General features: G+C 24.5%; 1 protein-coding gene across 2 annotated transcripts in view; it reads left to right on the top strand.

Moving 5' to 3' along the window:
* The window catches only part of Nha1 (Na[+]/H[+] hydrogen antiporter 1), a 218,291-nt gene that overhangs the window by 176,553 nt on the left and 18,043 nt on the right, over positions 1-23,695 (top strand). For both annotated transcript variants that reach the window (XM_075293713.1, XM_075293712.1), the window contains 2 exons: positions 824-1,090; positions 16,097-16,202. In XM_075293713.1, coding sequence (XP_075149828.1) covers positions 836-1,090; positions 16,097-16,202 — 361 coding nt within the window. In that variant the 5' untranslated portion in view covers positions 824-835. The remainder of the gene's footprint in view (positions 1-823; positions 1,091-16,096; positions 16,203-23,695) is intronic.

Here is a 23,695-nt window from a genome sequence, read left to right on the forward strand (position 1 = left end):
TTTCTATAGACATCAAATTTTGAAAATTTTTTACAGAAATGAAATTTTGGCAAAATTTTCTAAAGAAATAAAATTTTAACAAAATTTTCTATAAAATTGCACATTTTATAAAATTTTCTATAGAATTAAATTTTAACAAAATTTTCTATAGAAATAAAATTTTGAGAAAATTTTTTATAGAAATGAAATTTTGAGAAAATTTTCTATAAAAAAACAAAATTTTCTATGAAAATATACTTTTGACAAAATTTGCTATGGAAATAAGGTATTGACAACATGTTTTTTTGAGAAAATTGCTAAAGAAATAAAATTTTGACAAAATAATCTATAGAAATAAAATCTTAATGAAATGTTCAATAGAAATGAAGGTTTGCAAAAATGTTCCATGGAAATAAAGTTTAGCAAAACTTGTACAGAAATAATATTTTGCAAACATTTTCTACGAGAATAAAATTTTGCAAAAAATTTTGTACAGAAATAAAATTTTGAAAAAAAATTACCTCTAAAAATAAGTTTTTAATATTTAAATTTGGTCGATTTTCGTTCATTTTGATCAAGGTGGTCATTTCTCAATTTTACGAAGACTATAATTTGAGTTATTATTTGCAAACCACTAATCAACTTCCGATATTCGGTTTAGCGTCCAATATTAAAATGATCGATATTGAATCCCTAGTACTGTCAATTTGTATCCGATCTTTTTATAGATCTAGTTCTTTTTGTACCCTTATCAAAATAAAAATTTCCTATACTTTAATACTCATTCATTAATATTTATATTTATTTAAATTTATTTTTTTCTTTTTTTTATTATTTTTTACAGCACCACAGAAATATGAATGAACATTCTGAAAATACAGCAAATGGCTCATCATCCATATTACATGGGCCGGGTGGAGGTGGGAATGCTGGCATTCCCACTTCGAATGATTCAAATAATGCAAATGGAGCTTACAGAAATACCATTGTGATTGATAATCAACCCAAGAGACGTGTTAGTATAGCTTCAGATCCTGCTCCAGTAGGTGGAGGTATGGGTGCCTATGATAATCCCGCCTTTGAACAGAATCCTAGAAGAAAAATATCACAGGTAAATGGTAAAATTAAAAACAAAAATAAAAAAACGTAAAAATAATCAATTGAAATTATAGAAATTCACATAAAAAGTAAACAAATCACGACTTTTTAAATAAATAATTTTTTTTTTAAATTCGAAAAATCATTTCTTTTAATCGGCCTTTTCAAAAGTCGAATAGAGTCTTCAAAAAATTTCATGCATGCAATTTATTATAAATTCGGCTCACTAAGCTTTTTGCCAATTTTATTTATTTATTTATTATACCCTCCACCCTAGGATTGGGGTATATTAATTTTGTCATTTCGTTTGTAACACATCGAAATATTGCTCTAAGACCCCATAAAGTATATATTCTGGGTCGTGGTGAAATTCTGAGTCGATCTAAGCATGTCTGTCCGTCCATGCGTCTGTTAAAATTAAGCTAACTTCCGAACGAAACCAGCTATCGACTTCAAACTTGGCACAAGTAGTTGTTATTGATGTAGGTCGGACGGCATTGCAAATGGGCCATATCGGACCACTTTTACGTATAACCTCCATATAAACCGATCCCCAGATTTTAATCCGGAGCCTCTTGGAAGTGCAAATATCATCCGATCCGTTTGAAATTTGGTACGTGGTGTTAGTATATGGCCGCTAACAGCCATGCAAAAATTGGTCCATATCGGTCTATAGTTATATAAAGCCTATCGCCAATCACACAAAAATTGGTACATATCGCCAAAAGTAATCTACCAAAATTTTAATTTTAAAGAAAATTTTGTCAAAATTTTATTTCTCAGGAAAATTTTGTCAAAATTTTATTTCTATAGAAAATTATGTCAAAATTTTATTTCTATAGAAAATTTTGTCAAAATTTTATTACTATAGAAAATTTTGTCAAAATTTTATTTCTATAGAAAATTTTGTCAAAATTTTATTTCTAAAGAAAATTTTGTCAAAATTTTATTTCTATAGAAAATGTTGTCAAAATTTTATTACTATAGAAAATGTTGTCAAAATTTTATTTCTATAGAAAATTTTGTCAAAATTTTATTTCTAAAGAAAATTGGGTCAAAATTTTAATTCTAAAGAAAATTTTGTCAAAATTTTATTTCTAAAGAAAATTGTGTCAAAATTTTATTTCTATAGAAAATTTTGTCAAAATTTTATTTCTATAGAAAATTTTGTCAAAATTTTATTTCTATAGAAAATTTTCTCAAAATTTTATTTCTATAGCAAATTTTGTCAAAATTTTATTTCTATAGAAAATTTTGTCAAAATTTTATTACTATAGAAAATTTTGTTAAAATTTTATTTCTGTAGAAAATATTTTCAAAATTTTATTTCTATAGAAAATTTTGTCAAAATTTTATTACTATAGAAAATTTTGTGAAAATTTTATTTCTATAGAAAATTTTGTGAAAATTTTATTTCTAAAGAAAATTTTGTCAAAATTTTATTACTATAGAAAATGTTGTCAAAATTTTATTACTATAGAAAATGTTGTCAAAATTTTATTTCTAAAGAAAATTGTGTCAAAATTTTAATTCTAAAGAAAATTTTGTCAAAATTTTATTTCTATAGCAAATTTTGTCAAAATTTTATTTCTATAGCAAATTTTGTCAAAATTTTATTTCTATAGAAAATTTTGTCAAAATTTTATTTCTATAGAAAAGTTTGTCAAAATGTTATTACTATAAAAAATTGTGTCAAAATTTTATTTCTATAGAAAATTTTGTCAAAGTTTTAATTCTAAAGAAAATTTTGTCAAATTTTTAATTCTAAAGAAAATTTTGTCAAAATTTTATTACGATAGAAAATTTTGTCAAAATTTCTTTCTATAGAGAATTTTGTTAAAATTTTATTTCTATAGAAAATTTTGTCAAAATTTTATATTTATAGAAAATTTTGTCAAAATTTTATTTCTATAGAAAATTTTGTCAAAATTTTATTTCTATGGAAAATTTTGTAAAAATTTTATTTCTATAGAAAATTTTGTTAAAATTTTATTTCTATAGAAAATTTTGTCAAAATTTTATTTCTATAGAAAATTTTGTCAAAATTTTATTTCTATAGAAAATTTTGTCAAAGTTTTATTTCAATAGAAAATTTTGTCAAAATTTGTTTTCTATAGAAAATTTTGTCAAAATTTTATTTCTATAGAAAATTTTGTCAAAATTTTATTTTTATAGAAAATTTTGTCAAAATTTTATTTCTATAGAAAATGTTGTCAAAATTTTATTTCTATAGAAAATTTTGTCAAAATTTTATTTCTATAGAAAATTTTGTCAACATTTTATTTCTATAGAAAATTTTGTCAAAATTTTATTTGTATAGAAAATTTTGTCAAAATTTTATTTCTATAGAAAATTTTGTCAAAATTTTATTTCTATAGAAAATTTTGTCAAAGTTTTATTTCAATAGAAAATTTTGTCAAAATTTGTTTTCTATAGAAAATTTTGTCAAAATTTTATTTCTATAGAAAATTTTGTCAAAATTTTATTTTTATAGAAAATTTTGTCAAAATTTTATTTCTATAGAAAATGTTGTCAAAATTTTATTTCTATAGAAAATTTTGTCAAAATTTTATTTCTATAGAAAATTTTGTCAAAATTTTATTTCTATAGAAAATTTTGTCAAAATTTTATTTCTATAGAAAATTTTGTCAAAATGACCTTTCCGAACTTACGGCAGTATATACTTGTTTATTATTTAATTTGGTTAAAAAAATATATTCCAGTTTCCAAAAGAAATAACAAAATCTAATAAATCTTCTATTCGGAAATTGAAAAAACTTCCTTTGTTAAAAAAAGAAAAACTTTGCCTCTATGTACATATATTTAATTCAATTATCATTGCAATTATGATTATTTATCATTGTAAATGATTTGCAGTCAACGCATATGTTAATGAAAAGTTCGAAATGCAAATAACTCAAAATGAATTTCATAACAAATGCTATGAACATATCATCGGCTATGATATTGCCATGAAACCGCTATCAAACAAACCACTTTGTAAATATTAATTATATTTATTATAATTATGGTTTTTTGTTTTTTTTTTCATTCTTCAATTAATATTTAAATAATATTTCAACAAGTATGTGGTTACGTTAAATACATGTAAGAAGTTTAAAAATATTTGATAGGATTTTCATAAATTTTTAATTTAATATTATTATTATTATTTTTTTTTTTTTTTTGTTTACAACATCATAGAGCGATTTGTAAATTACATTTGCAGTTGCGATAGGAAAAGTTGAATAATAGAAAAACTTAATTCAACGCTATAGTAGAAGCAATTCAACTCGGCTAGGAAATTTGTATACCCTTAACCCCATTATGTGGTTTTGGGGTATAAAAACTTTGATCTGCCACAAAATGTGCCTATCAGAAATATGGATTGTAGACCCCACAAAATATACATCGATCGACTCAGAATGAGCTTGTTTGTCGAGCTAGCCCTTGATGTCCATGTATTTGGTATTCGCAGCATTTAAGTCGCAGTTGTTAAACAATTTATAAAATAAAAAATATGATAAAACTTACGATCCCACGGCGGCGGGTTGTTTGTACCGAATTGACCCGATGTATACTTTTCACCGGCCAGCGGCTGTCACATCAGTATACGTGTTGTTTCGCCCGTGTTTTTGTGTTGGAGAAGATGTATCCCGGGGAGCCTTCTCCGCTTGCTTTTGGTCCGAGCCTGGATAGAGGAGAACCCCGGACCGCGGACCCCGGATTAGTGTCGATGGTGAAATAATTCCGACCACAAATTACCCCAAGATTCTTGGGGTCACATTCGACAGCCTTTTCAGATCGTCTGACCATGCCACTGCATTTTGTAATAAGCTCCGTGGTAGAAACAAGGTCCTCAAGTCACTTGCCGCCAGTACTTGGGGTGTGGACAGAGAAACCTTGTTAACTACCTATAAGGCAATAGGCCGGTCCGTGGTAAACTATGCAGCTCCAGTGTTATTCCACCGCAGTGGAATAACATACAGACCTGCCAGGACGCTGCCCTTAGAACTGCGACTGGGTGTTTCCGCTGCACACCCCTGGATCACCTTTATATGGAGAAAAAGATCATCCCTGTGCAAAGACACAACTACATGTTGTCAAAGCAGTATCTCATGGGTTGTTATCGCAGTAATCATCCAAACCACCATCTTATGGATACACAACCACCACCCAGGAATGTAAGGTTTGATATACATCGTATAGAGCGCGACATCCAGCGCTACAAAAGAGAGCCTCTAGATCAAGTAGCGTACCAGGCAGGTTTGAACAGGATTCATGAAGATACTGTAGCTGAAGCGGTGAGAAGCCACAAGGTTAATCCTGTTGTTGGAGTCCGACCACCGCCCATAGCACCGGTAGAAAGAGACCTCCCATGGCAAACTAGGGTACCTTTTGCCCAATTAAGACCAGGCAAGTGCAGCCGCCTCAATTTCTCAGTGATTGATAGCGGCGTAGTTGACGTATATCCAGTTTGCAACCAAGGGCCACACGACACGCGTCATATTTTCTCTTGCCCAGCTAAACCAACCCGACATACCACCATATCACTCTGGACACACCCCACCTTAGACGCAGAGTTTCTCGACCTGGCCACAAGCTGAAGTACCAAAGCGTATTACATAACATGGATGAAATCACAATAAACTGTTACAACAAAAACAACAAGGTTTTTTGGCAAAGGGACGAATGCTGTTCGGTTTAGATATAGTTCCCATATATATGTATCGCCCGATTTTCCCAAAAAAATGTCATATATTACATATAAATATTTTTGTCAAAATTTTATTTATATAAAAAATTTTGTCAAAATTTTATTTCTATAGCAAATTTTGTCCAAATTTTTATTCTATAGAAAATGTTGTAAATCTTTTATTTCTATAGAAAATATTGTCAAATTTTATTTCCATTGGAAATTTTGTCAAAATTTTGTTGCTATGGGAAATTTTCTATAGAATTTTGACAATTTTTGCTCCATAAAATTTGGTCCACATTTTATTTCTATAGACAATTTTCTCAGATTTTGTCAAAATTTTATTTCTATAGAAAATATTGTCAAAAATTTGTTTGCTATAGAAAATTTTGTCAAAATTTTATTGCTATAGAAAATTTTCTCAAAATTTTATTTCTATAGAAAAAATTGTCAAAATTTTATTACTATCGAAAATTTTCACAAAATCTTATTTCTATAGCAAATTTGTTCAAAATTTTATTTCTATAGAAAATTTGGCCAACATTTTATTTCTATAGAAAAATTTCGCCCAATTGTATTTCTATAGAAAATTTTGTCAAGATTTTAGTTCTATAGAAAATTTTGTCCAAATTTTATTTCTATAGAAAATTTTCTATGGAATTTTGACAATTTTTTTTCTATAAAAAATTTGTCAAAATTTTATTACTATAGAAAATTTACACAAAAACTTATTTCTATAGAAAATTTGGTCAAAATTTTATTTCTATAGAACATTTGGTCAAAATTTTATTCCTATAGCAAAATTTCTCACAATTTTATTTCTATAGAAAATTTTGTCAAGAGTTTAGTTCTATGGAAAATTTTGTCAAAATTTTATTTCTATAGAAAATTTGGTCAAAATTTTATTTTTATAAAATATTTTGTCAAAATTTTATTTCTAAAGAAAATTTTTGCAAAATTTTTTTGCTATAAAAAATGTTGTCAAAATTTTATTACTATAGAAAAAATTTTCTATGGAATTTTGACAATTTTTGTTCTCTAAAAAATTTGTCAAAATTTTTTTACTATAGAAAATTTTCACAAAATCTTACTTCTATAGAAAATTTTCACAAAATCATATTTCTATAGAAAATTTGGTCAAAATTTTATTTCTATAGAAAAATTTCGCACAATTTTATTTCTATAGAAAATTTTGTCAAGATTTTAGTTCTATGGAAAATTTTGTCAAAATATTATTTCTATAGAAAATTTTCTATGGAATTTTAACAATTTTTGTTCTATAAAAAATTTGTCAAAATGTTATTACTATAGAAAATTTTCTCGAAATTTTATTGTTATAGAAAATTTTTACAAAATCTTATTTCTATAGAAAATTTGGTCAAAATTTTATTCCTATAGCAAAATTTCGCACAATTTTATTTCTATAGAAAATTTTGTCAAGAATTTAGTTCTATGGAAAATTTTGTCAAAATTTTATTTCTATAGAAGATTTGGTCAAAATTTTATTTCTATAAAATATTTTGTCAAAATTTTATTTCTAAAGAAAATTTTTGCAAAATTTTTTTGCTATAAAAAATGTTGTCAAAATTTTATTGCTATAGAAACATTTTCTATGGAATTTTGACAATTTTTGTTCTGTAAAAAATTTGTCATAATTTTATTACTATAGAAAATTTTCGCACAATTTTTTTCTATAGAACATTTTGTCATGATTTTAGTTCTATGGAAAATTTTGTCAAAATTTTATTTCTATAGAAAATTTTCTATGGAATTTTGACAATTTTTGTTCCATAAAAAATTTGTTGAAATTTTATTTCTATAGAAAATTTTGCCAAAATGTTTTTTTATAGAAAATTTGGTCAAAATTTTATTTCTATAGAAAAATTTCACACAATTTTATTTTTATTGAAAATTTTGCCAAGATTTTAGTTTTATGGAAAATTTTATTTCTATAGAAAATTTTCGATGGAATTTTGACAAGTGTTCTATAAAAAATTTGTCAAAATTTTATTACTATAGAAAATTTTCACAAAATCTTACTTCTATAGAAAATTTTCACAAAATCTTATTTCTATAGAAAATTTGGCCAAATTTTTATTTCTATTGAAAATTTGGTCAAAATTTTATTTCAATAGAAAATTTGGGCAAAATTTTATTTCTATAGAAAATTTTCTATGGAATTTTGACAATTTTGTTCTATAAAAAATTTGTCAAAATTTTATTAATATAAAAAATTTTGACTAAATCTTGTTACTATAGAAAATTTTCACAAAATCTTATTTCTATAGAAAATTTGGTCAAAATTTTATTTCTATAGGAAATTTGGTCAAAATTTTATTTCTATAGAAAAATTTCGCACAATTTTATTTTTATAGAAAATTTTGTCAAAATGTCATTTCTATAGAAAATTTTCTATGGAATTTTGATAATTTTTGTTCTATAAAAAATTTATCAAAATTTTATTACTATAGAAAATTTTCACAAAATCTTATTTCTATAGAAAATTTTGCCAAAATTTTATGTCTATAGAAAATTGGGTCAAAATTTTATTTCTAAAGATAATTTTTGCAAAATTTTATTGCTATAAAAAAATTTGTCAAAATTTTATTTCTAAAGCAAATTTTTGCAAAATTTTATTGCTAGAAAAAATTTTTACTTCTATAGAATAAATTTTATTTCTATAGAAAATTTTGTCAAATTTTTCTATAGATAATTTTGTCAAAAGTTTTGTCAACATTTTATTTATCTAAAAATTTTGTCAGTATTTTATTTTTCTAGAAATTTTTTCTATAGAATTTTGGCAATGTTTGTTCTATAGAACATTTTGTGAATATCTTTTTCCAAAGGAAATTTTGTCTAAATTTTATTTCTATAGAAAATATTGTCAAAAATTTGTTTGCTATAGAAAATTTTGTCAAAATTTTATTGCTATAGAAAATTTTCTCAAAATTTTACTTCTATAAAATAGTTTGCCAAATTTTTATTGCTATAAAAAATTTTGTCAAACTTTTATTTCTATATAAAAGTTTGTCAACAATTTATTTGTATAGAAAACTTTGCAAAATTTTATTTCCATTGGAAATTTTGTCAATTTTTTTTTCCATATAGAAAATTTTGTCAAAATTTTATTTCAATGGAAAATTTTGACAAAATTTTATTTCTATAGAAAACTTTATCAAAATTCTAGTTCTATAGAAAATTTTGGCAAAATTTTATAAAAATTTTATTTCTGTAGAAAATTGTGTCAAAATTTTATTTCCGTAGAAAATTTTGTAAAAATTTTATTTCTGTAGAATATTTTGTCAAAAATAAAGAGTTAACTTTATGTTTTATGTATTACGTATGCGTATAAGTAATATTAATTCGTTTTGCATTACAGGGTCCCCCATGCGTATGATTTATTTTAACAGTAAAATGCATATATCCAAACTATATCTACATCTGACACGATTTTTTTCCCAAATCAATAGGGTTCTATTTTGACCCAAAATATATGCTTGTTGCCAAATTTGAAGTCGATTGGACTAAAATTGCGACTTAGATTTTGACTACAAACATATGTTCACAGACAGACGGACATGGCTACTTCGACTTAGGGGGCGACACCTGGCATTATTGTCAAAGACACCATGTCATCTCTTGCTGGTTGTTGCAAACATAAGCACTAAATTATAATCTCCTATTTCACAGTGTGGCACAGGGTATAAAAAGGTGTCACAAAATAACAAAAAGTTGCACAAAAATGTAAAAAGTATGAACACCATTATTCCCGATGCACAGGAAAAGGAAGTAATCAAACATCATTGCCATTTAGAACACCCTAATCTAATGTTACTATTCTCCACAATAATCGACTAACCACAAATTGATTTGCAATAAAGCTACTTCAACTAATTTCTCTCTAATACATTTCAGAAATTTTTGGAATGCGTATACATTATTTGCTAATTAAAATTTTTACATTATGGCTCCTGCTAAATCATAAATTTCAAATATGCTTACCTTGTCGACGCAAGTTTACATCAACATCGAAACAAATTCCTAAATAGTATTCAATTTTAAATTTGTTAAATCGCAGACAAGGCATACAAAGAGGCAAAACCACAATATTTGAAAATAAAATTGTTGGTTAAAATAACATGCACATGCCATAGGGGATGTTGTGATAATATGAATGGAATCAATAGCTTTGTCGCCTATTGCCACGCGTACTGGGCGGGGGGAGCATTGAATTCATTATTAGTGGGTTCCCAAAAAAAATTGTTTTTTTTTTCTGCCACCAAAACACAATGGTCTTTGTAAATATGTTTCTATTATTTAATTAATTTCAATATAAATTATATTCAAATGTATGGAATTATGTAGTGTGGTTGAAATTCGATATGCTACTATTTTTGACTAAATAATAGAGAGGATATGGTAAATAAATGTTATTTAATAGAAGCTGTTTTTTCCTGTGGCGAAGGTTCTATAAACGATATAAACATCAGGCTTTTAGAGGTGGAAAAGAAAAAAAATTGAATAAATATAAAGCAAAAATATGTTTGCCTAAATACTATAGAAATACGAAAAAAGAAGTATTATGTTATCTTAAATGAACAGACGTTGTTTTTGGACAATACATAAATTTGAATATTTAAATTTATTTAATATATTATTATTTATGGAAATAAAATGTTGCCTAAATTTTCTATAGAAATAAAATATTGACAAAATTTTCTATAGAAATAAAATTTTGCCAAAATTTTCTACAGCAACAAAATTTTGACAAAATATTCTATAGAAATAAAATATTCATAAAATTTTCTGTAGAAATAAAATTTTGCCAAAATTTTTATAGAACTAAAATTTTGACAAAATTTTCTATAGAAATAAAATTTAGACAAAATTTTCAATAGAAAAAAATTTTGACAAAAATTTCTAAACAAATCAAATTCTGCCAAAATTTTTAATAGAAACAAAATTTTGACAAAATTTTCGATAGAAATAAAATTTTGACTAACTTTTCTATAGAAACAAGATTTTGACAAAATTTCAATCAAACTCTGACAAAATTTTTAATAGAAACAAAATTTTGACAAAATTTTCGATAGAAATAAAATTTTGACAAAATTTTCTATAGAAATAAAACTTTGGCAAAATTTTCGATAGAAATTCATAAAATTTTTTGTAGAAATAAAATTTTGCCAAAATTTTTATAGAACTAAAATTTTGACAACATTTTCTATAAAAATAAAATGTCAAAATTTTATTTATATTTCTATATCTTCTATAGAGAATTTTGTCAAAATTATACTTCTATAGAAAATTGTGGCAACATTTACTATAGAAATAAAATTTTGACAACATTTTCTATAGTAATAAAATTTTGACACAATTTTCTATAGAATTAAAATTTGGGAACATTTTCTATAGAAATGGAATATGGACACAATTTTCTATAGAATTAAAATTTTGACAAAATTTTCTTTAAAAATAAAACTTTGTCAAAATTTTCTATAGAAATAAAATTTTGACAAAATTTTCTATAAAAATAAAATATTGTCAAAATTATCGATAGAAATAAAATTTTGACAAAATTTTCTATAGAACTAGAATTTTAATAAAATTTTCTATAGAAACAAAATTTAGACAAAATTTTCAATAGAAAAAAAATTTGACAAAAATTTCTAAACAAATCAAATTCTGACAAAATTTTTAATAGAAACAAAATTTTGAAAAAATTTTCGATAGAAATAAAATTTTGACAAAATTTTCGATAGAAATAAAATTTTGACATTTTCTATAAAAATAAAATGTTGTCAAAATTTTATTTCTATTTCTATATCTTCTATAGAGAATTTTGTCAAAATTATACTTCTATAGAAAATTGTGACAACATTTACTATAGAAATAAAATTTTGACAACATTTTCTATAGAAATAAAATTTTGACACAATTTTCTATAGAATTAAAATTTTGGCAAAATTTTCTATAGAAATAAAATTTTGGCAAAGTTTTCTATAGAAATAAAATTTTGATAAAATTTTCGATGGAAATAAAATATTGACAAAATTCTCTATAGAAATAAAATTTTGACAAACTTTTCTATAGAAAGAAAATTTTGACAACATTTTCTATAGAAATAGAATATGGACACAATTTTCTATAGAATTAAAATTTTGACAAAATTTTCTTTAAAAATAAAACTTTGTCAAAATTTTCGACAGAAATAAAATTTTGACAAAATTTTCTATAAAAAAAAATTTTGTCAAAATTTTCGATAGAAATAAAATTTTGACAAATTTTTTTTTTAAACTAAAACTTTGTCAAAATTTTCGATATAAATTAAATTTTGACAAAATTTTCTATAAAAATAAAATTTTGTCAAAATTTTCGATAGAAATAAAATTTTGAACACATTTTCTATAGAAATAAAATGTTGACGAAATTTTCAATAGAAAATACATATAACGAAAATTTTGTCAAAATTATACTTCTATAAGAATTTTGTCAAAATTATACTTCTATAGAGAATTTTGACAAAATTTGCTATAGAAATAAAATGTTGTCAAAATTTTCTATTGAAATAAATTTTTTTTATAAAATTTTCTATAGAAATAAAATGTTGACAAAATTTTCTGTAGAAATAAAATTTTGACAAAATTTTCTATAGAAACAAAATTTTGGTAAATTTTCTATAGAAATAAAATATTGATAATATTTTTAATGGAAATAAAATATTGACAAAATTTTCTATAGAAATAAAATTTTGACAAACTTTTCTATAGAAGTAAAATTTTGACAAACTTTCCTAAAGCAAAAAGCTTTTGCCAAAAGTTCCTATAGAAACACAATTTTGCCAAATTTTTCTATAGAAATAAAATTTTGAAAAAAGTTTCTATAGAAATAAAATTTTGACACGATTTTCTATAGAAATAGGATTTTATATAGTAACAAATTTTCAACAAAATTTTCTATGGAATTAAAATTTGGACAATATTTTCTAGAGAAATAAAATTTTGTCAAAATTTGCTATAGAAATAAAATGTTGTCAAAATTTTCTATTGAAATAAAATGTTGACAAAAATTATCTAAAGAAATAAAATGTTGAAAAATTTTTCTAAAAAAATAAAATGTTGTCAATGTTTTCTGTGGATAAAATTTTGTCAAAATTTTCGGTAGAAATAAAATTTTGGCTCAATTTTCTATAGAAATAAAATTTTGACAAAAATTTCATAGACGTTAAATTTTGTCAAAATGTTCTAGTGAAATTAAATTTTGACACAATTTTCTATAGAAATAAAATTTTGAAAAAAAATTCTATAGAAATGAAACTTTGACGAACTTTTCTATAGAAATAAAATTTTGACAAATTTTTCTATAAAAAATATATATAGAAAATTTTGCCAAAATTTTATTTCTATAGAAAATTTTGTCAAAATTATATTTCTATAGAAAATTTTGTCAAAATTATACTTCTATAGAGAATTGTGACAAAATATTCTATAGAAATAAAATGTTGGCAAAATTTTTTATAGAAATAAAATTTTGTCAAAATTTTCTTTAAAAATAAAACTTTGTCAAAATGTTCGATAGAAATAAAATTTTGACTAAATTTTCTATAAAAATAAAATTTTGTCAAAATTTTCGATAGAAATAAAATTTTGACTAAATTTTCTATAGAAATAAAATTTCGACAAAATTTTCTATAGAAAATACATATATAGAAAATTTTGTCAAAATTTTATTTCTATAGACAATTTTGTCAAAATTATACTTCTATAGAGAATTTTGTCAAAATTATACTTCTACAGATAATTGTGACAAAAGTTTCTATAGAAATAAAATTTTGACTAACTTTTCTATAGAAATAAGATTTTGACAAAATTTTCTATAGAAACAAAGTTTTGCCAAAAGTGTCTATAGACGTAAAATTTGGATAAAATTTTCGACAGAAATAAAATTTTGAGAACAATTTTTATAGAAATAAGATTTTGACAACATTTTTTATAGAAATTTAATTTTGTCAAAATTTTCGATAGAAATTAAATTTTGACAAAATTTTCTTTAAAAATAAAACTTTGCAAAATTTTCGATAGAAATTAAATTTTGACAAAATTTTCTATTAAAATAAAATTTTGTCAAAATTTTTGATAGAAATAAAATTTTGACAAAATTTTCTATAGAAAATACACATATAGAAAATTTTGTCAAAATTTTATTTCTATAGACAATTTTGTCAAAATTATACTTCTATAGAGAATTTTGTCAATATTATACTTCTATAGAGAATTGTGACAAAATTTTCTATAGAAATAAAATTTTGACAAACTTTTCTATAGAAATAAAATTTTGACAAAATTGTCTAAAGAAATAAAATGTTGACAATATTTTCTGTAGATAAAATTTTGTCAAAATTTTCTATAGAAATAAAATTTTTTTCAAAATTTTCTATAGAAAAAAATTTTTGACAAAATTTTCTATAGATATAAAATTTTAAAAAAATTTTCATAGACGTAAACTTTTGACAACATATTCTATAGAAATAAAATGACCCCTAGTGCGAATGATTTATTTTAATATTTAAAGACCATTGTGATGTATGAGTATCGCAGAAAATATGTTCAGTATGCGTCACCCAGGACTTCAGTAACATTTACCATTGAAACAACGATTTGCGAAAAGAAAATGTTGAAATACGATAAAACTTTTAATTCTCTCGAACTTTTCATAGTATGTAATAAAATGTCTTAGCTTTTCTGTAATTCACATGGAGAAATAGTAAACAAAACATAGTCCCCAAATATTGTATTCGTTTATAAAAAATAATTTCATTCAATTGTAGGACATCACATACATTTTTACGGCATTTTCGTTTCTAATAAGAAGTGCAACATTATCCAAATTAGTTGCAAAATATAAATAATTTGTCAAAGCTTTTGGGCAAGCTTTTTTTCACCGAAACGTGATCACCCTTAGAAAATCTTAAATTAATGTAAATGTCCATTAATGTTCCATAAAACTCTAAATAAAGAATTAATACATGTATGTTTTATGTGTTACCTATGCGTATGCGAATAAGTAATATTAATTCCTTTTATATTACATAACCCCTAGTGCGAATGATTTATTTTAATATTGAAGGTTCATTATGATGTATGAGTACCACCGAAAATATGTGTGACGTATACTAAACATATCTTCGGTGATACTCATACATCATAATCAACCTTCAATATTAAAATATATCATTCGCACTAGGGACTTTGTTGTCATTTACCATTGAATCAAAAATTTTCGAAAAACGCAAAAAACTAATGTAAAACTACAAAAAAGTGTCTAACAAATCAATGAAAATTTTCTATTTGTATTTAAAAGTGGTGCAAAATACGGGAAAAATTAGTAAAAACTTGAAAAATAAATTTTTATTTAATTTTTCATTTTATACTTCTAGCAAATTCCGTATCAGCCGAGAAATGGAGAGGTTTAAATTGCAAATATTTTTCATTGTTTGTTGTTTTTTTTTTTTTTGGAAATTTTCATTACTTTTATACCTGGTACAATTAAAAAACTTTAAATTTAGTGCATAAAACAAATGATTTTTATACATCGCTCGAAAAGAACATCTTGTGAAGCAAAAATTAAGTCCATCTCTATGGAAGACAATTTTTGAATTTGGACATTAAAAGTAATGACTTGGGCAGCACTTCCAATATACGTATTTTTTTTTTGTGGGGGGTTCAACAACACTTTTACACAGAAACGAAATCTCTATTAGATTCTCTTGGTAGTGAATTTATATGACCAAGAAATATAAGACACAATTCGATTATAAACGCAATAAAAAAACACATTTTTTTGACTTCAATCACAAATTCATTAATTGATATAATAATTTTCATTTAAAACTGCATCAATTACGAAAATAATTTTATCAATCACCCACATCGATTTATTTAATTTAAAATTTTAATTGATGCAATTAATTTATGTAAATGATTTCCGTTTAAAATCTAAATTAATTCAAATATCGATTTCATTAAACTCTTAATTATTTATTGCAAATTCAATAAAAATTTTAATTGGAAAAATATAAATTTATAATAAAATATTAAATTTATAATAAAAAAAAATATTACTTTACAATAATAATTTATATAAATGATTTTCTTTTAAAATCTAAACTAATTCATACATCGATACAATTAAACTTTTCACAAAAAAAATACAAAATTCAATTAAAAAAATTGAAAATTCAATTTTTCCACTGAAAATTTTATGGCTCAATACAAATGTGATTTAAAAGTAAAATAATTTTTTTTATTTCTATTTTTTTTTTAGACATCTGTTCACTCGCATACAGAAATTGGTCCTGTTCGGAGAAAAAGTATTCTTATTAATGCTGGTCATGATAATGAATCCGATCATGGATCCCTACATAGTTATGGTAAGTAAATTTTGCTACACCAAGTAGTATAGTAGGCACGGTTGCCACTCGTGCCACAAATAATTAACCAAAAATTTAAGAAATTTTTACCAAAAATCTACCAAATAAAAATACCTTATGATCAAATTTTTGTGGTTAGCATAAAAGAATTTTATTTTGTTTGAAAGAAATGTTTTATATTAAGTTTATAGAAAATTTTGTTAATATTTAATTTCTATTCAAAATGTTGTCAAAATTTTATTTCTATAGAATTTTGCTAAATTAAATTTCTATAGAAATTAATTAAATTTCTATAGATTTTTGCTAAATTAAATTTCTATAGAACATTTTTGCAAAATTATATTTCTATGGAAAATTTTGTCAAAATTTTATTTCTATAGAAAATTTTGTCAAAATTTTATTTCTATAGAAAATTTTGTCAAAATTTTATTTCTGTAGAAATTTTGTCACAATTTTATTTCTATAGTAAATTCTTGCAACATTTTATTTTTATAGATAATTTTTGCAACATTTCATTTCTATAGAAAATTTTGTCAAAATTTTATTTCTATAGAAAATTTTGTCACAATTTCATTTCTATAAATAATTTTTTCAAAAAATTTTCCTATAGACAATTTTATTAAAATTTTATTTCTACAGAAAATTTTGTCAAAATTTTATATCTATAGAAAAATTATTATAGAAAATTTTATTTCCATCGAAAGTTTTGTCACAATCTTATTCCTATAGAAAATTTGGGAAAAATTTGATTTCTATAGAATTTTTTTGCAAAATTATATTTCTATAGAAAATTTTGTCAAAATTTGATTTCTATAAAAAATTTTGTCAAAGTTACATCTCTATAAAACTTTTGTCACAATTTTTGTTTTTATAGTAAATTCTTGCAAAATTTTATTTCCATAGATAATTTTTGCAATATTTCATTTCTATAAAAATTTTATTTCAATAGAAAATTTTGACACGATTTTATTTCTATAGACAATTTTATTAAAATTTTATTTCTACAGAAAATTTTGTTAAAATGTTATATATAGAAAGATTTGTCATAATTATTTTTCTATAGAAAATTTGGTCACCATTTTATTTCTATAGAAAATTTTGTCAAAATTTTATTTCTATAAAAAAACCTTTGCAAAAATGTTATTTCTGCAAAATTTTATTTCTATAGAAAATTTTTTCAAAATTTAATTTCTATAGAAATTTTGTCACAATTTTATTTCTATAGCAAATTCTTGCAAAATTTTATTTCTTAGAATTGTTTTTCAAAAATTTCTTTTTTTTCAATAGAAAAGTTTTCCCAAATTTTATTTCTATAGAATATTTTTGAAAATTTTCATTTCCATATAATTTTTTTTTTATTTTTTCTATAGAAAATTTTATCAAAATTTTATTTCTATGGAAAATTTTTACAAATTTTTTTCTAATAGAAAGTTTTATCAAAATTTTATATCTGTAGAAAAGTTTTGGGAAATTGTATTTTTATACAACACTTTGTCAAATTTTTATTTTTATAGAAAATTTTGTCAAAATTTTATTTCTATACAAAATTTTGTCAAAATTTTTTTCTATACAAAATTTTGCAAAATTTTATATCTTTAGAAGTTTTTTTAAAATTTTATTTCTATAGAAACTGTTTGCATAATGTTGTGTTTAAAGAAAATTTTGTCAGAATTTTGTTTCTATTAAAATTTTATTTCCACAGAAAACTTTTATTTTCATACGAAATTATGTCAAAATTTTTGTTCTATAAAAAATTTTGTCAAAATTTTATATCCATAGAAACATTTTACAGAAAATTTAATTTCTATAGAAAGTTTTGTCGTAGTTTTGGTCAAAATCTTATTTCTATAAAAATTGTTTTCAAAATTATATTTCTATAGAAAATTTTGTCAAAATTTTATTTCTATAGAAAATTTTGTCAAAATTACATTTCTATAAAATATTTGTCACAATTTTTGTTTCTATAGTAAATTCTTGCAAAATTTTATTTCCATAGATAATTTTTGCAATATTTCATTTTTATCAAAATATTATTTCTATAGAAAATTTTGTCACAATTTTATTTCTATAAACAATTTTTTCAAAAATTTTTCCTATAGACAATTTTATTAAAAGTTTATTTCTACAGAAAATTTTGTCAAAATTTTATATCTATAGAAACATTTTTAAGGAAAATTTTATTCCTATAGAAAGTTTTGTTATAATTTTCTTTCTATAGAAAGATTTGTCATAATTTTATTTCTATAAAAAATTTGGTCAAAATTTTATTTCTATAAAAAACTTTTGCAAAATTTTATTTCTATAGAAGATTTTGTCAAAATTTTATTTCTATAGAAAATTGTTGCAAAATTTTGTCAAGATTTTATTTCAATAGAAAAGTTTGTCATTTATTTCTTTGGAAATGTTGTCACAATTTTATTTCTATAGTAAGGTTAGGTTAGGTTAGGTTAGGTTAGGTTAGGTTAGGTTAGGTTAGGTTAGGTTAGGTTAGGTTAGGTTAGGTTAGGTGGCAGCCCGATGTATCAGGCTCACTTAGACTATTCAGTCCATTGTGATACCACATTGGTGAACTTCTCTCTTATCACTGAGTGCTGCCCGATTCCCTGTTAAGTTCAATGACAAGGGACCTTCTTTTTATAGCCGAGTCCGAACGGCGTTCCACATTCCAGTGAAACCTCTTAGAGAAGCTTTGAAACCCTCAGAAATGTCACCAGCATTACTGAGGTGGGATAATCCACCACTGAAAAACTTTTTGGTGTTCGGTCGAAGCAGGAATCGAACCCACGACCTTGTGTAAGCAAAGCGGGCATGCTAACCATTGCAACACGGTGGCTCCCATTTCTATAGTAAATTCTTGCAAAATTTTATTTCTATAGAATTGCTTTTCAAAAATTTCTTTGTTTCAATAGAAAAGCTTTCCCAAATTTTATTTCTATAGAATACTAGCGTAACCCGGCCCGCTTCGCTGCGCCTTCCGAAGCGTATTTGGAGGAACATTTTGCGTTAACTTAGTCAACTATATCCTTCGTGGTGAGAACAAATTCGAAAAGATTTGAATTCTTTTAAACAAATCGGACTACTTGATTTTTCGTTTATAGGTACAAATACGGCGGGAGAGGGTGTACCTTCTTCTATATTTCTTGTGAATTTTAAGTGTGGTTTGTCAAGGAAAGGTATCCTTCTCCTCAACATATCTGAAAATTAAGCATTATATTATAATAACATACAAAGAATTACTGTTTCCCATCTAATAAATCGGAAAAGGCAAAAGTAGTAAAAAATTTTACCACATTAACATTTGCTAAAATGTTGGAAAATAATGCACCCTCTACGTTGGCTGCCAATTTCATGTAAATTTAAGTTCTTTACTAAAAAGAAGTCTGGCAGAAGCCTGTGCAAAAATCATAAAATTATGTACCGAGTTCCCATTTACGGACAACCCTCTACTTTCAACTTAAGAAAAAAAAACGGACAAAAGGGAACCCTCTCTTTACTAATAAGAAGTCTGGAAGAAAGAAGCCTGTGCAAAAATCATAAAATTATATACCGAGTTCCCATTTACGGACAACCCTCCACTTTCAATTTAAGAGAAAAAACCGACAAAAGGGAACTCTCCCCCACCTTCGCTCCACTCTGACCTGATATCGGAGTATCACGTACCCTATATTAATTTCGCAACTACTCAATTGTCCCTATAAATTCTATCGAAGTAAATCGACAAAGTTTATTTCAATTTTCCCCTTCCCCAACCAGATATCGAAAAATCATATATTAATTTAAAAATCATGTATAAATTTCATCACCTCTTCCCACGTTCCCTGTAAATTTCAAGTAGATCGGAGATGTTTAATTTTTGCTCTATTGTTTTAAAGGGACGTCACTTTCCCCGATACAATATCGACAAACACCGTAGTGAATAGCACCCCTAACCTTCCCTGAAAATTCTTGAAACTTTCCTTCAAGTGTGGGGCAATGAAGGTTGCCTCTTCATTTATAACCTTTTCCCCCGCTTCCTTTGTAAATTTCAAGAAAATTTAAATTTTTTTATATTTCATGTTAGCCTGATACCGAGGCATGCAATTGACGTCCAAATGCGTTATATCTAATTATACAATTATTTTTCGAGCTCTATGGACAGATATAGATTAAGGAACATGGTTAATAGAGCCATTTTTTGCAGTTTTAGAGGAGGACCTCCTCCCCGACCATATGTCGAAAATCGTATCTTTTGTAAACGTCCCAGAAAATGTCAAGCAAATTATAAGCCTAAAGGGGCGGCCTCTCTTCCGTCCAAAAATCACAAAATCAGGTATCAACTATTACGGTTGACAGAGGTTACGATCTCTCCCCAGTCCTCTGTAAATTTCAAGTAATTCGGTAAAGTTTAATTGTTTCTCTGTATGTACTTAAGAGAAGCGGATGTCTCCCTATGCCCTTTTATTTTTATTAAAAAATCAGGAACCTGATATATATTTCATAACCTCACCCATTTTTCCGTAAAATTTCAGTCGGGGGAGTTTAGTTTTGTTTTCACTGTACTTTAAAAAAAGTCGGGCAAAGGGGTTGCCCCCCTCCCCGACCAAATATCGAAAAATAATGTAGCGGATTTTTGTCTAGATGCCAACCCCAACATTCAATGAAAATTTCATGCAAATCGCATAATTTTGTTCCAAGTTACTCCCCGATCGCATATGAAATCATCAGGTACCCCATATTAATTCCATAACCTCACCGCATGTTCTCTTTAAATCTCAGATAATTTAGAGAATTTTAGTTTTTTCACTGTACTCTAAAAAAAGTCGAACAAAGGGAGGTCCCACTCGGCCACCAAATATCGAAATATAAAGTAGCGGATCTTTGTCTAGTTGCCAACCCCAACCTTCAACGAAAATTTCAAGCAAATCGGTCAACTTTGGTCCAATTTTCAAAAAGTCCGACAAAGGGGAGGTCCCCCTCCGCGACCAGGTGTCAAAAAATAAGGTACCCTATTTTCACCACATGAACGTCCCCTATGATCTCTGAAAGTTTCAAGTAAATCGGTTCAGCCGTTTCGGAGCCAACTCGGTTCATACAAACAAACAAACAAACATAGATTGAATTTTATATATATATAGATTTTGTCAAAATTTTATTTCTATGTAAAGTTTTGTCAAAATTTGATTTCTTTAGAAGTTGTTTTTAAATTTTATTTCTGAAGAAAATGTTTGCAAAATGTTATGTTTAAAGAAAAATATGTCAGAATTTTGTTTCTATTAAAATTTTATTTCCACAGAAAACTTTTATTTCCATATGAAATTCTGTCAACATTTTTTTCTATAAAAAATTTTTGCAAAATGTTATTTCTAAAGAAAATTGTGTCAAAATTTTATTTCTACAGAAAATGTTTTCAAAATTTTATATCCATAGAAACATTTATAGAAAATTTAATTTCTATAGACAGTTTCGTCGTAATTTTATTTCTATAGAAAATTTGATCAAAATTTTATTTCTACAAATTTTTTTTTGCAAAATTTTATTTTGATAGAAAACTTTTGCTAAATTTTATTTTGATAGAAAACTTTTGCTAAATTTTATTTGTTATTTCTATAGAAATTTTTTTCAAAATGTTATTTCTAAAGAAAAATTTGTCAGAATTTTGTTTCTATTAAAATTTTATTTGCACGGTAAACTTTTATTTCCAACCGAATTCTGTCAAAATGTTATTTCTAAAGAAAATTGTGTCAACATTTCTAGAGAATATTTTGTCAAAATTTTATATGTATAGAAAAATTTTTATAGAAAATTTAATTTCTATAGAAAGATTTGTCATCATTTTATTTCTATAGAAAATTTGGTCAAAATTTTATTTCTATAAAAAACTGTAGCAAAACTTTAATTCTTTAGAAAATTTTTGCTAAATTTTATTTTTATAGAAAATTTTTGCAAAATTTTATTTTTATAGAAAATTTTTGCAAAATTTTATTTTTATAGAAAATTTTCGCAAAGTTTTATTTCTATAGAAAATTTTGTCAAAAGTTTATTTCTATAGAAAATTTTGTCAAAATTTTATTTCGATAAAAAACTGTAGCAAAACTTTAATTCTTTAGAAAATTTTTGCTAAATTTTATTTTTATAGAAAATTTTTGCAAAATTTTATTTTTATAGAAAATTTTTGCAAAATTTTATTTCTATAAAAAACTGTAGCAAAATTTTAATTCTTTAGAAAATTTTTGCTAAATTTTATTTTTATAGAAAATTTTTGCAAAATTTTATTTCTACAGAAAATTTGGTCAAAATATTATTTCTATTTCGTGAGGAAATTTAGTCAAAATTTTACTTCTTAAGAAAATTTAAAAAATTTTTTTTTTTTTGTGATAGAAAATTTTTTCAAAATTTTATTTCTATAAAAAACTGTAGCAAAATTTTAATTCTTTAGAAATTTTTTGCTAAATTTTATTTTTATAGAAAATTTTTGCAAAAGTTTATTTCTATTTCGTGAGGAAATTTTGTCAAAATTTTATTTCTTAAGAAGATTTTTTAACATTTTTTTTTTTTCGATAGAAAATTTTTTCAAAATTTTATTTCTACAGAATTTTTTTTTTGCAAAATTTTATTTCCATAGAAAATTTTGTCAAAATTTTATTTCTTAAGAAAATTTATGAAGTGCTTCTTAGTAAAGGAGGAATATATTTGGCAAAATCTACCCAAACATTAAGAAATCTACCAAACAGTACAAAATCTACTATTTTTTGTAGAATTCTACCAACTGTGACAACCGTGGCATCGATCCTCGTTTTGGTATAGCCCAATCTCCCGATTTAACTTTTTGGTTTTCTTGCCACCGCAATTTATATCTTATATGCCTGAAATTTAAAAACTAAAGATATTTTGGGCCCATTACTAAGTGTGCCGAATGTGGCATGAATCGGGCAATGTTTTGATATAGTCCCCATAGGTTAAGTTTCCCGATTTCCATGTTGGTATATATATGTTGGGCAGAGTATCTGTCACCAAATCCACTTTAAATTCTATATATTTTCAAGTAACTCGACCAAGAGTTTTCTATGGACACAATTATTTGTTTCATGGTAGTGGGTATTTAATATTCGTCCTGGCCGAACTTTCGGCCTTATTTACATGTTTTTCTCTACAATATGTACTCAGTCAAAGACATGTCTCATATTGTAAAAAAAATCATATGGAAAGACCCATATATAATGCCCCTCAACCATATCAATGTTCTTATCACCATGTAAACAATTGAAATTTGGCGTCACATTAACGATTATAATCAAAGAAATGCACTTCCAAAATACACCCCAAAAATATACGCCATAAATTCTACAACTCAAACTATTTGTAGAGTTCTTCATGCCCGTGATTTACCACCCAATTAAGTTCATCAATCATTGGCGTTCGCTAAGAACAACGCCAAGCAATTGGGATTGGGGTTAAGCAATCCATTGTAGTTAATCGCATACCATGCGGCGTCTAATCAATCATTCAAAAGGGGT

The sequence above is a fragment of the Haematobia irritans genome, chromosome 2 (genome assembly GCF_050003625.1).
Source record: "Haematobia irritans isolate KBUSLIRL chromosome 2, ASM5000362v1, whole genome shotgun sequence".
Taxonomy (NCBI): domain Eukaryota; kingdom Metazoa; phylum Arthropoda; class Insecta; order Diptera; family Muscidae; genus Haematobia; species Haematobia irritans.